This window comes from Falco punctatus, assembly GCF_963210335.1.
Source record: "Falco punctatus genome assembly, chromosome: 1".
Taxonomy (NCBI): domain Eukaryota; kingdom Metazoa; phylum Chordata; class Aves; order Falconiformes; family Falconidae; genus Falco; species Falco punctatus.
In genome coordinates, this window is record NC_137580.1 from 59,073,805 (window position 1) to 59,089,324 (window position 15,520).

At 38.7% G+C, this 15,520-nt stretch overlaps 2 protein-coding genes across 14 annotated transcripts in view; both read left to right on the forward strand.

The window, feature by feature from the left end:
- EXOC1 (exocyst complex component 1) overlaps nt 1-4,687 on the forward strand; it is a 30,008-nt gene extending 25,321 nt beyond the window's left edge. For all 5 annotated transcript variants that reach the window (XM_080385688.1, XM_080385690.1, XM_080385691.1 and 2 more), the window contains 3 exons: nt 1,363-1,562; nt 2,997-3,191; nt 4,002-4,687. In XM_080385688.1, coding sequence (XP_080241814.1) covers nt 1,363-1,562; nt 2,997-3,191; nt 4,002-4,154 — 548 coding nt within the window. In that variant the 3' untranslated portion in view covers nt 4,155-4,687. The remainder of the gene's footprint in view (nt 1-1,362; nt 1,563-2,996; nt 3,192-4,001) is intronic.
- A 2,374-nt stretch (nt 4,688-7,061) lies between these two features.
- Nucleotides 7,062-15,520, forward strand: part of CEP135 (centrosomal protein 135) — a 37,274-nt gene continuing 28,815 nt past the window's right edge. For 3 of the 9 annotated variants that reach the window (XM_080385554.1, XM_080385558.1, XM_080385556.1), the window contains exons 1-4: nt 7,064-7,579; nt 12,730-12,925; nt 14,107-14,297; nt 14,805-14,972. In XM_080385554.1, the coding sequence (XP_080241680.1) occupies nt 12,813-12,925; nt 14,107-14,297; nt 14,805-14,972 (472 nt within the window). In that variant the 5' untranslated portion in view covers nt 7,064-7,579; nt 12,730-12,812. Of the gene's footprint in view, nt 7,580-9,089; nt 9,198-12,729; nt 12,926-14,106; nt 14,298-14,804; nt 14,973-15,520 lie in introns of those variants that run through there. The other 6 variants (XM_080385561.1, XM_080385560.1, XM_080385562.1 and 3 more) reach the window with 5 other exon arrangements.

The window sequence follows — 15,520 nt, forward strand, 5'->3', positions numbered from 1 at the left end:
TGAGGAAATTGCAACATAGTAGTCCTGAACGCATTAAGAAATTGTGAAGAGACATTACTTAATAGTAGACTACAGTCCATATGTAGTCCGCAGGAGCATCCCAGCTGGCAGGACAGTAAATTTTGAAAAAGTTTATTTGATTGCACCAACTTTTCTGACCTTAAGTATTTACTTAAGTGCTAAAACTAAGCAAACACCATTAGACAGGCAAAACTCTGCAATAACTAGAGCTTAGAAAAGCATTTTTAAAAGGGTTTCAGAATTATGCCAGTCAAACACTGAAGAAGAAACAAAATCTGTTTCAGACAAGTACAAAGCAAACTTATAGAACAAAGAATTATGATGAGGGAGGATAAGGGATAGAAGTAAAGAATGAAGATGAAACAAAATTATGTACAAAATCCATGCAAGCAGTATGTTTAATGCAGTAGGATATTAAATTTACGAGTGATATTCGAAATGGGTCAGAAAGATGTAGTACTTCAGGCAGAATTGGGGGGTAGGGGTGTAGAAAATTATATGGAAGCACCCCGTCGGCTGTAGCAGACTTTTCCTACTTGGCAGTTCAGTGTTCTGACTGAAATGAATTTGTGATCTTTTATTGATATTCTGGTGCCCATGGTCACTTTCATGGTGGGCATCCTGGTAGTCTTGGCAAAATGATTGACGGATGACAATGTATAAACACTTAACTGCACTTTTGGTTGAAGCCATCTTCTTCTAGCCTTCTTGTAGGTGCAGTAAGAGAGTGATAGGTAAATTTCTTTGCCTGCCCTACTTTTTTTTGAGGAGGATGAAAGTAAGAGACCTGTGCAGGATTATCTGGTTTTATTATTAAATTTGGCGATTGACACTAACTAAAACTAATAAGCAAAAATTGAGAGATTGAGTAAGTTTTTTTAAAAAAACCCACCACCTTATTGAGGACTTTTGTTCTAGCAAAGAGTGGAATCAGTTTTATTTTTCTTAAATTGTTTAAGAAATAGAACTATTTAAGAAAATCTATCATGTGAAATGTATTAGGGGTAATGAGAGCATGCTTGCAAGCCTCCACAGAATGTGGATTGTTTCTCATGTAGGTAAATGAGACCATATGTAGTCGCTACTTTATATCTTTTTATAAGTGACTTTTTTTAGGCATACAAATTTTCATGGTCTTAGAGCCTGTACGTATCTGCTACTACTTTAGAAGGCTCTCAGATACCGATTTATTTAGTGGCAATTATGACAATCATTCATACAAATGGTTATTGACATAAAATCCAGAATTCCTTTTCTGACAGTATTATGGTTGTTGGTTATGTTGTTTTGAATTTGGTTGCCTTTTGGTATTCTAAGTATTTTGTTTGCTTTTTCTTTCAGTTGAGAAGGTAGCTAACGAAAGCCAGAAAACCCCCAGAGATGTGGTCATGATGGAGAACTTCCATCATATTTTTGCAACACTTTCTCGCTTGAAAATCTCTTGTCTAGAGGCTGAGAAAAAAGAAGCCAAACAGAAATACACTGATCATCTTCAGTCTTATGTAATCTACTCACTTGGACAGCCTCTTGAGAAATTAAATGTAAGTGTATATGAGTTTATATGTGAGTAGTCTTTCTCAAGTGTTTAGGCGGTACTATCTGATCTCTTTTACACTGCACCTATCATAATCACTATTTTATTATTTTAGACCTGAGCGTGCCTGCCAAGAGTACTCTGCTTGTGAGGGTAACAGTCTTGGATGAAAACAACCAAATTTTTCATGGCAATTGACAGTACTGACTGAACATCAGTTGTGTCTTAAGCAAATGGTCCTGAGGAAGGAAGAAGCAAGGAGAAAATAATCAGGAGCTTTGGGACAATTTTCCCCACCTCAACTGCAGAGAAAATTACTGTAGTTCCTGAATTGTTCAACAGTAAAAAGTTTTAGGGAAGTTCCATATGTCTGAAGTTGAACTAAGCATTAAACTGCTGACAGGTTCACACTCAGTTCTGTCCACTGAGTGTTCCTGTTCATTGCTTTTCCTATAAGCAGGATTTAAGCCACTCGCTCCCTGATAAGTCTTAAGATGTATTCTCTTTTTGAAAATTTAAATGCTTTATTGCTGCTTCTTGCTTGTTGTGGGTTGATGCTGACCAGCACCTAAGCTGCCACATAATTAACTTCTTGCTCACTCCCCTCTCCGATAGGAAGAGCAAAAGTGAGAAAACCTGGGGGTGGGAGGTAAGGACAGTTTAATCAGTGAAGGGGAGAAATCAAGGAAGAAAAATAGAGATGCAAAGGCAGGCCGACACTACCTCTCACAAGCAGGCTGATGTCTAGCCAGTTCAGAGCAACAGCCACTTTGAAGACAAACAGTGCCCTTGCCCATTCCTTTGACCCTGATTTTTATAGCTGAGCACGATGTTACATGCTGTGGAAAAAACTCTGGCCAAGTTTGAACTGTTCAGCAATAACCAAAACTTTTGTGTGTTATCAGCCCTGTTTTCACCACAAATCTAAACCACAGCTCTATATGGGCTGCTGTGAAGAAAGTTAACTCCATCTCGGCCAGACCCAGTGCACTGTTTCAAATGATGTTGTGGCTTTACGTGCATGTTCATAGGTGTACTTCCATCCATTTTTGTTATGTTGAGCCAACTGGTGTGGAGCAGTGAAAAGAGAGGGCAATTATGAACAAATAGTGCTGTAATTATGGTTTAAGTAGAGAAATTCCTATTCAGGTGTTTATACAGTTTATCTGAACGATCTTGTATTTTCCCAGGTTATTGGCCTCATTAGTTGAGGATTTTGAGGCTGATTCAGTATTAGCTATAAGGTTGCAAAAAACAGCTTGATTGCTCCTGGAAATGATTCAGTCTTATGCTAGTAGTTACGGAGCGCTGTATTGTTGGGCTTGTGCTTCAATGTTTAAGGCATGGGGTAACACAACAGTTGTTAAGTAGAACCAAGACTTAATTTGACAAGCATATGTATATATTTATGATAATCATTAATGCTGTTATTGTTTGTTAGCATTTTTTTGAAGGTGTTGAAGCTCGTGTGGCACAAGGGGTACGAGAAGAAGAAGTAAGTTATCAACTGGCTTTTAATAAACAAGAGCTTCGTAAAGTTATAAAGGAATATCCTGGTAAGGAAGTAAAGAAGGGATTGGATAATCTCTACAAGAAGGTAGATAAGCATCTCTGTGAAGAAGAAAACTTACTTCAGGTAAACTAAATCATGGCTTAAGAGCCTTGTAATGTTTACAGAAAGGCTTTTTATTACTGCTTTTGTATATGTATCCTGTGAGAAATGCCTGGCTTCAGAGTAACTGTGAAAAACCATGACTTGATGAGTGGAAGTTTTTATAATTCCATTCTGATTCTATTTCTTGTAACGTTGATTTGAATGGTGGTAGTAGAGGTAAGAGTTCAGAAAGAAACTCTCTTTATGATTCCCCAGCTGACCATTAATGGGTGATCTGCAAAATATACTGGAAGTAGAGAACTAGATTTAAATGAACCGTTAACCTGATAGGAAATTTAGCTGGTATGCTATGGCAGAATATACTTCCAATTACACCTGTTCTCATAGTTTTATTATCTAAGTTTTTTCTTATAATCTGTAAACTTTCTCACTGGAGTAAATGATAAGTAGATTTAAGAGTTAAGTATGTATTAACAGCTTTTTAAAGTCTGAAATGGCAATTAGTAGCACTGTGCTGGTTCAGACTTTTTTTATTTTTTTTAGACAAAAGGAATACTTTTTTAGGGCAACTTCCTCATCATCTTTACTATGTTCCGCTTTGCAGATCTGGTAGGAGTCACATAAACTTTAAAGATCTTAAACTTAATGGGTAAAAAACTTCAATTGTGTTTTTTTGAATGCAGCAACTCTATTTACTGAACTTTGTTGTCAGCCAGCTGTAGTTCTAAGATGATATCTGAACTGAGAATCAACTAATAAGCCAGTGTTTTGTAGTTCATGTATAGTGTATTGTCCCAGTTGACATTTTCTGAAGTTTACTTTCTTTGGCAGGTTGTGTGGCATTCCATGCAAGATGAGTTTATACGACAATACAAGCACTTTGAAGGGCTGATAGCTCGCTGCTATCCTGGATCAGGAATTACTATGGAATTTACTATACAGGATATTTTAGACTACTGCTCCAGTATTGCACAGTCTCATTAAGTTCTTGAAGGGGGAAGAGAAGCTAGCAAAGTTTGTGCCTGTGTATAAGGAAATCAAACACTATAAATGCTATTTGTTTTTAAAATGTGGATTTCCATGTGTATGTGTAGTTAACTGCCACGTATGTCAAGTTACACTCCTGCTTCAAATGTCTTTCAGGGCAGAATGAAACCTTAGGGGATTTGTTGCTCTTCTGCTGGGTTGAAGTACTGTTTGAAAGCATTAATTCTGTGAAACACTTTGGATATAGTTTTCCCTTACCCTAATGTTCTTATACTTTTATTTATAATCCCTTCTCTTGCTAAAAGCAGTAAGCACTACCTTCATAGTATGTAAAAAGGATACTACTGTTTTCACTAGTATTTTGCATCTTTGAAATTATCTAAGCATTAAAGACTATCAAATTGTTCCATAGCTTCTTGAATGAGAAAGCTGATATGGAACGTAATGCAGTGTGAATACTGCATTTGTGTTCTGAGATGTAATGTGATTATGGCTATAATTCTTAATAAAACCGTGTTCATCATTCTTTATTTCGAAGGAGTGTTTTTTCACAAAGGTGAAAATGTGGCGTTGTTTCCATTGTTTTGGCTCTGGACATTGAGAAATAGGGCAATTCTACTTCAACGCTTCCCCACCCCCCCCACCCCCCCTTCCTTTTAGTAAGTGTGATGTAGCATCAGTATACTCCCACATCATGTAACCCGTTCCTTCTCCTGGAGCCTCAGCTGCCTGTGATTCAGGACCTAGTTTTTCTGTACAGCTTGAGGAAATTGCTGAGTTGTTGGATAGAGCTGAGGTGTATATAGAATAGAAACAGGTACAATAAAGATAAACATGTAGACAGAGATGCAGATGCAAGAATAAAAACCAACAGTAATATGAAGGTGAATGTTACAAAACTCAGAAGGAAAAACTAACCTGATGCCAGCTTGGCAACACTGAGACACCTGGATTTAGATGAGCATAGTAACATGTATTAGAGATCACTAAATCCTACTTGTCTTTTGTTTGCTAGCAAAATACTTGATCCAGGTTGTGTATGACCTGCTTACAGTGTCTTTGCATGTGACAACAGGTAGCCAAACCAACACCAAGGGGTGGTGTAAAGGTTACACTTGTCCCATAAGGGTGTTACCGAAATCTTGGAATGAAGAACTTATCGACACCAATGGGATGCAGATAAGCAGACACTTCTTTATTGACGGCCGGGTGCGTGAGTGAGTCCTCTCACGATCAACGCACACCAGGCTTCAAAATCATACACCATATATAGAACTTATTCATACGTATTCATACATAAATGTAATATTTCCTGAAAATCATCAACATATTCTCCTCCCATATCCGATTCTGCGCAGTAAAGATTGGAAAGATCTAGAAATGGGTCTGGGGTACTATATGGGTAGGTGGTACATGAGTCGGTGGTTGCGACCTCCCACTGCCGGAATTACCTTTTACTTAAGGTAACTGTTTCTTGGCAGGTATCTATGGGTTGTTCCAGTCTACCCCCCCCCCCCCCCCCAAAGTTCCCATTAATTCTACATTTTGCATCTCAATGCATTCTCCTATGTAAATACTGTATCCAATCATCTTTAATCTTAAGTCTGTTATCTAAGTTCTAATCATTCCTATTAGGTGATTCTGACCTATTCTTTCAGCCTTGGTACAGTGCTGTACAAAGGATTTCATAGTAGCTGTCGGTTGTTGTGCAAACACAAACTCCACTAAAATATTTCTTATAATTCTGTATTCCTATTAAAATAACTCTGTAAGATCAAATGTGTTTCAATATAATCAAATATGGTTGTTAATTCTAACTAATAATAGATTTGTAACATGGGGATCTGTTACTCCATGCACAGCACCAATTCATACAGAATCGAGGTGTTTCTCTCTTTTTGTTCCAGTTTGCACGAAGTAGGGAGCTAGGTGGTAATCCACAAAAACCAGCTCACCTCTTAACACATAGTTAAACTTTTTATATACTTTGCACAATTGTTTACAATCAGGTTTAGTTGCACATAGTTCTCATTGGTTGCTACAGGCCTTGTCTCCATCAAGACATAGCATTCCCTTTTTCCCCACCTTGCATGTTCTGTGATAGGGGGCTTTATTAGTAGGGGGCTTTCTTTGCTCAAGGTGGATTTTTTTAGTGTGCCGATTAGGATAGCTCACACATAGCTCAAGTAATTTTCTGTTTGGTCTCATTAATAATTTGGTTTTCCTTGAGATTATGTTGTTATTTCTTGTTATATTTATGTTGACATTGTATAGTGTCTGTTCCTTCCCCCAAGGCCATGCTCCACCGTCTCTTAAGGATTAACTTTTTCAAATTTTGCTTTTCATTGTCGATATTTACATATATTGTGTAAATTTCCAGTGAAGTAACAGATTGGCCTTTTATTAATCGTGAATCTGTGAGCCGGTCGACTACACACCGAGTGTAATTCCCTTCAACTACAGACAGCTTACAAAAGAGGAGTACCTCTCGCTTCTACATCAGACACCGCAGTCCCTGCAGTCTGGCCATAGCAACTACGCGACTGGCGACTATACTACAGGGAGCAAATGCAAGCAAGGCCCTCCAAGAAAGGCTCGCATGCAGCGGTTGCATCTGTGTCCCCCCGCTGTCACCGCGGGCCCTGCCTCCGCACGGAGCCCGCAGCTTGCGCCGGGAGGCAGCTCCCGAGGCAGCCGGGGGGCGCCAGCTGCCGGCCCCGCTCTGTGCCTAGCCCGCCTATTTCGCTCCGGGGTGCTGCAGGCCCCGACGGTGCGCGCAGCCCCTCACGCCCACCCGTTTCGCCGGCGCTGCCCGGACGCGACGCCCGCCGCCGCTCAGCCGCGCAGCCGCACTGCGTCACCCTCCCCGCCCCTCAGCGCGAGAGCTCCAGGTCGCGCGGGAAGGGGCGGGGCGGGCGGCGGTTGGCTCGGCCGCCCGCGGGTGCGGGCGTGTGCCCCGTTGCTGAGGTGACGGGGCGGAAGCCGCGGCTGCTCCGCGCGCCATTTTCAAACCGCCGGTGGGGCCTTGGGTGGCCGCGCGCGGGGCTGCGGGGCGGCAGCGCCAGCCCCGGCCCCGGGGAGCGCGGCGGGCGGGCAGGGCCTCCTGTGGGGGAGGGGAGGGTGCTGCCGGGGGACCGGGGCTCCGGGCGGGCGGCGGCGCTCAGCGGCTGGCTTAGGCTCCCGCCGTCCCGCAGCGGCCGCTGTGGCAGCCCCGAGGGCGGCGGGGCTCTGGGCCGCCTCCGCCCGTTGTGCCCCTGGGTGGCGCAGGGTGGCCCGGGCGGCCTCCAGCAGCACCCGACCTGCGCGGCCGCCTCCGCGCCCTCGGGGTTCTGCGGCCCCGCCGGAGCCGCACCTGCCGCAGCCTCGCTGAAACGCCTCGGCTACTCCTCGGCCGCTCGCCCTGCGAGAATTTGCTTTTAACGGTAGGTCTGGTAAGACCGACTCGGAGGGAGGAGGGAAAGGAAAAATAAACCTGTTTGACAAGGGACTGACTGGCTCTCAGTGGGTACAGACAGGTTGCTGAAAGGTCTATGAGGCTTCCAGTTCAGGGAGCGAGCAGGCTCATAATCCATAGGCCTTCCTTGTACTCGGTGTAAACATGAAGATTTTAGTGACTCTAAAGAAGAAATCTGTTTTCCTAGAGCATGGGTTGTCTTTCTTTTGGCAAAGTGGCAACGCTTCGCAGCAAACGTGGCGTATGAGTATCTAGTCGGAAGTGAACTTCCAGCAAATCAACTTGGAGACAGACTTTGCCAGGACAAGTGCAGGCACATTCAGTGCATCTTGAAAATGATCTTGCAGGAACAGCGTTCCACAAATGGCCTTCAGTGTCCGTGGACTGCATAGAGGTGTGTTTTAGCATTACTGTAGTCAAATGGTTGTTCTCCTATGTGACTTTTTTTACCTGTATAAAAACAAAACCAGTTTTTTATAGCAGAATGAGGTATGTAAGCAGTGATTACGTGACAGGAGCAGATGTTTTGCAAACATATTTACACACACACAGCCCCCAGAAATGAAAGCCTTCGTCATGTCTGTTCTGATGAATGAAGAACACATTTTGGTATTTCCCAGAAGTGAGACTGGAAACTCCAGCTCGTAATTGTTTTTAGTGTTATTGTTATAGACTCAGTAAAGAAAGTGATTTCATAGCATATAAATTTGTTTGTGCTAATTTCTTTGTGTTCTGTTGTCAGCTGTGTGGCTTTATCTTTCCTCTACACAGCTCAGTGACCCTATTATGTTTTCCATGGCCAAGATAAAAAAGCAGAGCAAAGGTGTATTCTTAAACTTTCTATTGATAACACAAGTATTGCATCTGGAACAGTTTTTAATCTATATTCATCGTGAATTTTGCTGCACTGTTTTCAGACTTTCAAAAGAAGGGCTTCAGTGTGCTAAAACTTTTCAGTTTCATATTCTACCTGTAACGGTTAGTGTAATGCATTCTTCTTTCACACAATTTTATGCAAAATGATTCTATACTTATAGCCTGAAGGAACTGGATTTGAAGTTTCATTACTGCCTGTCTTTCATGTCAATGTTCAATTTCAGTTGTTGGTGACTTAGAACAATAGGAAACAGTTCATAAGTGCTATATATGTCTATTTCATAAACACAGGCCTTCAGAAGAGGGCTTACAACCATCCAGGCACATCACAAAATGAAGAACGTGAAAGTTGTCATCTCTAGCAGTGCTCACGAACAAAGGAGGAACAAAACTATGAGGCTATTAGCTCTGAATATCTCTTCTGTGAATAACTGAAAGATGCAGTCATTTAGACGTCTTGATAAATCCTTGTCTGGAAATGCCTGATTTAAAGTGCCATTTAATTTTCCCTTTTTGCTTGTTTATCTGATTTTTCTGTTTTTCATCTAAAATGGAAATTACATTTTCTTCCTTGCAGCACGAAATCACATGAAATATTTAGATAATGAATGATGTGAACTATTTATGTGGCTAATGTAGCCTATCTCATGGGAAATACTGAAATTGTCAAGAGTGCTTTCCAGTACTTCACAAATTTACAGACAAATCTAGTAAGTTCAGCGTACCTTTCAGCATAACTCAGTCATGATTCACAAGGCTATTAAGTTTCTTTAAAGAAAAGGATGTTCTGGATTGAGTTGACTGGCTAAGAATGATGTAGAAAACTTGAATTTCCAAAAAACTTTTGAGAAGGTTCCTTACCAAAGGCTTTTAAGAAAGCAGGTCTGTCAGGAATGGAGAAAAGGTCTTTTAATGGCTCTTAAATGGCTCTACCTTAAAGGGTAGAATGTACTACCTTACAGTGAATGTGCAGAATATTTTCTGCTGTTTAACTCTGATTGGGATCTGAAAGAATGGCTTAAACCATGACAGACAAAATCTGCTCATTATATGGATGTTATATGGATATGTTAAGAGCAGTCCAAGGGTTGCAGAAGAGTGTTACTGGAGTGGGTAATAAAGTGGGAGTTAAGGAACAGTGTTAGTAAAGGCAAAGTAATGCACATCATGGGCTCTGAAGTAGCAGGTTTTGCTCAGAAAAAGAGACATTAGTGTCACTACGAATGCATCTAATTGATGCTTTGGAGCAATCAGGAATGCAAATTGTAAGTTAGGAATCATTATGAATACTGTAGACTACAACAAAGAATCTATGGCTGCTTGGAGCAATCTCAGTCTCAGGAAAAAGCATGGAAAAGGGACACGCTGTACAAGTTACTAGAAAATTTTGGAAAATAGATTTGCCCTCATGACTGAATAAGGAATGATTATTTACCGTGTCTTACCAAAAAAAAGAAAAAAGGGGGGAGGTGGGGCACCCATGAATTTCTGATATACTTTTCTAGACATTCAGTTAAACCCAGGAATTCATTGCCACAGGGTTTTTCAATGTAAGAGTGCAAAAGATTGAAGAAAATAATTAGACATGTCTAAGAAAGGTCTGTCAGGTAGTATTATAGTGATTTAAGTTCAACATTAGGCCCATCAAGTCCCTGCACTATAGGGTTATAGAAAGAGAAGGTATGTAGGAGTAAGGTTTGGCTCGTGGTTTTTTATCTTTTTATGCTCTTGATGTGGCAACTGTCAGAGATCTGGGGTATTGGGTCAGACTGATCTTGGATTCAACTGAATTGGTACAGCTGTTCATATTCATTTTTTATCTCCAGAACCCCAAATTTTCCTGATGGAGAAGATACTAGATACTTTCTGATGTCATGATGGGACTGCTGATAGACTTTAGGATATCAAATTCATGCTATGGCTGTCTGTCATGACAGATGCCTGGAATTAGTGACATACAATTTCTTTCCAACAAAGACTGTACAAGTCTTTGAAGACTTAAATATCTGTGTTAAGCTGTCTGAAATAATGTTCCCTAATTATTATTCTTACTTTCATTTCTGGATATTATGTATACCTATACTCCAGCTACTAAGCTTTCTGGGCTAATTTTGACTCAGATGTGGCTCTAGGGAGTATATTAGTTTTTCTTATTTGGTTCTGGTGGCAATAATGTCTTGAACTAAAAATACCCAGTCTTCAACCAGAAAGCTGTTGGTATCTCTCAATATTGGAGTAAGTTTTGGTAACTACACCTCATTTAAACATCCATTGCAGTGATTTAGCAAGATCCTGTATATTTCCTAGCCACAGTTGCTGGAGTGCTAACGTCTGTCCATTTATTTTCCCCACAGTTACTGTAGAAAAACTTACTCCTTAACGGGCTGAGACACAGTTTTGTTCTTGATGTTTCTTTTGTTAAATTTTCTCAATGTGATTTGTGGAAAAATCCTTTCTCTTTCCAAAAAACAAGCCTGATGAATGATTTAAAATTAATTCAGTCTTTTTAACTGATATGGTTGTTCTTAAGGAGGAGATGGGCTCAGGAGTTACCAGCGTACTTCTGTGACAATATAAGGTGTATTCCTGGGACTAAATTTAAACATAGTAACACAGTGACTATTTTCCTGAATTCAACACCAAATCCTCAACATTAATGCAGAAATACCAAGGTCTCGTCACTTCTAGCTTTAGTCTTTGGCTGCCAAAGGAGAATGAAGAGCATTTAGTACACATTAGTACATTGACCTCCACTTGGTACATTGACAGGTAGCATTCAGTGGAAGGAAGGCACCTCCTCCGCCGTCAACCGTCCCAGTGCAATATGTAAAGGATTGTTCTCCATGCTGTTGCTTATTTAATATTGTGATATTCTGAATCTCTCCAAACAAATATTTTGGCAGTGCTTGGAACAGATGCTGGGCTCAGAAGACCAGTGATTTTTCTCTCATCTATGGAGCAGTACCTGGCAACCACAGTCCCATTGCTAGACTTACCTGTAGTGTTTTGGTATGATAAGATTAAATCTTTCCAGCTTCAGACATGAGAGAAACTTGCATGTTTACTAGTTTTATTATTAATAAATAATTTTACTTTCAAATATCTGGATGTGTTTCTTTAATATCTTTTTAAGATCAGGGGGATTGTGAAACAGCACGGTGTAAATAACATCTATATTCTATCCCCTTTATATGAGATGCAAACAGTGCTTCTTCAGATTGGTAGTTTGGCTGCTGAGGTCTTTTTAGCCAGTAGGTTAATACTGAAACTTCTGAAGAAATGTGAGGGAAAATGTTTTACAGAAATAAGTGTTTTTCAAAAATATTTCTTAATATGTGAAAACATCTCTTCAATAGTTGAGGAGCATCAACTTTAGCATTCCATTTCTTTTCTTGTTCTATTTCTAAATTCAGAAGGACATAACAACATAAAAATTGTACCTCCCTCAAAGGTACATGGCAAAACCAAGGTTCTCATCTGCTTTCAGATACAGTGGTGTTGATCCCTTTTATATCAGGTTAGTTAGAAAAAGGTAACTAATCAGTCAAAAGAAGAAAAAAAACTAAAATTCAGGTCCTTGAACTGTACTTTCCAGAAAACGATGCAGGTAGGACTATAGTACACTGATGTTTGGTTTTTTTCTTTCCTGTTTTCACTCATAGAAAAAAGGTGTTCAAAGTTAATCTGTCCTTAAAATTTTACACATTTTATGCAATTTTACAGGTGGTTGGTTGAAGTTAAGTACTGCCTTGTGAATTTTGAAAGTAACATTTATATATGAAAGAAAAAAGTATATGGAGTTTTTGAGAATGATCTGTCAGTTTGCATTCTGGAAAATAACCGTGATGATTCAAAATAAATTTTGATTTTTATTTTGAATAAATTCAATTGAATTTAAATAATTAAAAAAATGGAATGAAAAAAATAAAAATAACCAGGATTCAAAAAATCATACTCTGCTTCTTAGAATCATACTCTACTTGGTCTTCCCACAGAAAGATCTTTTTAGAGTTCGCTTCCTACATGCTGGGATGAAAAATGTATGTTTTATTCTAAGATGTTAGGAAAGAGAAAACTAATTGCCAAAGCAAATATTTCTTTTAAAGAAATACGTATATTTTTAGTTGCTCCATGATTTTCTTTTGGTTTACTTAAATTTTAAGGACATGTTTATGCACTGTGTTTTCTACACAAAAAATGGATTTTCCATTACTTTTTTTCTGTATTATTCCTTCTTTAAAGGACAAACACTGTAACAGACAAGCCTTTGCAGGTGTCCTTTTTTCCTTGACTGTGACAAAAGCCACTTTGGAGGTGTGTTTACAATGACTACAACTGCAGAGCGAAGGTTCGTTAATCTCAGGAAACGTCTAGATCAACTGGGCTATCGGCAGCCATTGGGAGTGGAGAGTTTACCTTTGGTGGAAAAGCTTTTTAGGTATTCAAAAGGAGATTCATTAAAAACCATAGTAATCATGTAGTAGATATTGTTTCATTTTTGGCATATAAGTGAGAATGCTTAGTCTGAAGATTTATTTTCAAGCGTTGTTATTTCAGAACTAATGTTCAGTTCCTGTCTATGATGAAGTCAAATGGGTTTGCTTAAGTGATTAAATCATCTTAAGGTTTCATTTAATTCAGCAGAATTGCTTCTAAAGTTCTGTAGTCTAGGAAAATTGAACTTTTCTAACCCATAAGAGAGCCAAGATTAGTTGCTATTGATATGTGCTTAAAGGACGCACTCTTATAACTGATCATATAAAAAATAATCCCTGTTGTCTGTGCTGTGACTTAAAACATTCACAGCTCTGATTTTTTGGGATCTCATTTGGAGAGGTTTACATTTGCTCTTTCTGCAGTTTTTTCAGGACACATAATAGAAGAAAAACAGATTTTCTGGTGACTTTCTTAAGATATCTGCCATTTCATGGCTTTGATGTGGTTACGAACATAGTAATTTCCATAGTAATCCAGTTATATTTGGCTAAATATCTAAATGTAGGTATTTTGGTTCTGTTGCTCTCTAGCATCTCATACAGATGGAAGAATGATAGGTAGGCAGATGTGGAGTAATCTTCCCTCAACATTAAGTCTCATTTTGGTGCCTAACAGGCTTAATCTCTCAATCTATGATACTATTTTCACAGAAATATTTATAGCTGCTTACCACTAGTCTCTCTTATGGAGCTTCTGATCTCCATATAAATACTAGCAACCTCTGGGCTTTTAAAATCTTTATTTCAAGCTTCTTCTGTGGCAAGTAGTGCTACAATTTATGTAGTGCTTGGAGGAAAGAATAATTTTGCCAATTTTGAATATCTCACTTTATGTAGAAAAGAGAGTTTATTGAATTATCAGATGTAAACTCCTGATGCTTTCTAAATACCTTAACTTTTTATATTTGTCCTGCCCTTTCCTATTTACTTTTTTCTAAGTGAATGACTCCTGTCTTTGGTTTTTTCTATTGTGAATGTTCTTTTTGCCTCTCTGAACCCATTTGTTCTACACTTGACATTGTCTCAGGGAAGGGAGTTTGTTTCTCAGGTCATAATAAATATTTGCACCTGCGGTGTAAAGGCTGCAAACATTTCTGACATGTCTGATGCTCCTTTATTCTAGTGACCTAGTTCATACAACTGAGAGCTTGCGCAGTGCAAAGCTATCTGCTGGGAAAAATGAAAAAGAATGCAGCGATTATGATGCTATTTTGGAACCTTATAAAACAGAGAATGCTAAACTTACCAGGGAAAATAATGAACTACATTTAGAATTATTAAAACTGAAAGAGCAATCTGATCGTCATGTTCAAGGTAATGTAAAGACTGTGATACTTTAAAAAAATATTTCTGTGCCACAATAAACCTGAGGCCAAATCCTTGATCTGCAGATTCATTTATGTTTACTTATTAAGTGAACTTGAGTGGTCATTGACTTTGGTACCTTTGATAAATTAAGACTCGTGCACAGTGGTTCTTTTGTAGTTGAAAAGCTTCTGAGGTCCTGCAAATAATTGTTTTTAATCAAACATGAAAATGGTAGAACTTTTTAACATATACTTTCATACCTTGAAATGCTACTTTTAAATTTAAATACTGCTCTTAAATGTGCCTTTATTCTACAAAGGCATTTTATTTGTACAACTTATATAAATATGTATTTTTCTGTGTTTTTATATATACACATACATATATGTATGTGTATTTGAAAATGTCATGTTCTGGAAAAAGAATGTAGGATTCTCTTTATGTTTATTTTGGTGCTACTAGGAAAAATAATAATGAATAAGAAAGATAATATTGCTTTTCTCTCCCTTGAAGATTTGAAAGCCTCCTTAAGGAGGGTTGAACGTGAAAATGCTGACTTGAAATTTCTAAATAACCAATATGGACATAAAATTAAAATGCTGGAAAAAGAGAATAAAGCCAGGACTGAAAAAATTGAGCAGCTTCAGGAGAAGAATCTGCAAGCAGTAGTGGAAACACCTGGTGAGTGTAAATAATCACAGGTATTTTGAGTTTTCTGTGGGCTTTTTTTGACCCTTCAGAACATAATCTTTTTTTTCTTTTTTTTTTCTTCTCGGAAGAGGACGACTACAGTAAAATAACTATACAGTAGAATAACATTACCCTTTGAAAGTTTTGGCTCTAAATTGAGTCTTTGTATGGAAGAAAGTTTCATTAAGCATATCACTTGTGTTAGGGACAAATTTGAATACAAACTTAGATTCAATAGAAAACAAGTTAAAATGTGATCGGAAAGCACTGCTAATCAACAGCTATTATTTTAAAAAATTTTGAAATAATATTTTCTTTCCAAGTCACTGAATTACTTGGGTATTTTTGGCATCTGAGGGAAATCAATAGGTAGTTAGGTGAACTTAAAATCCCTCTCAGTTTCCACACGTTTCTGCATTTCATGTCCGTTGCTTCAAAGATGCAATGTTAGATTTTTGTCTTTCTGCATACTTGCCCCATGGTCACCAGGCTTTGGGGATTTTTCTATACTATGTCATCAAATGTTGCATGTTCTTATT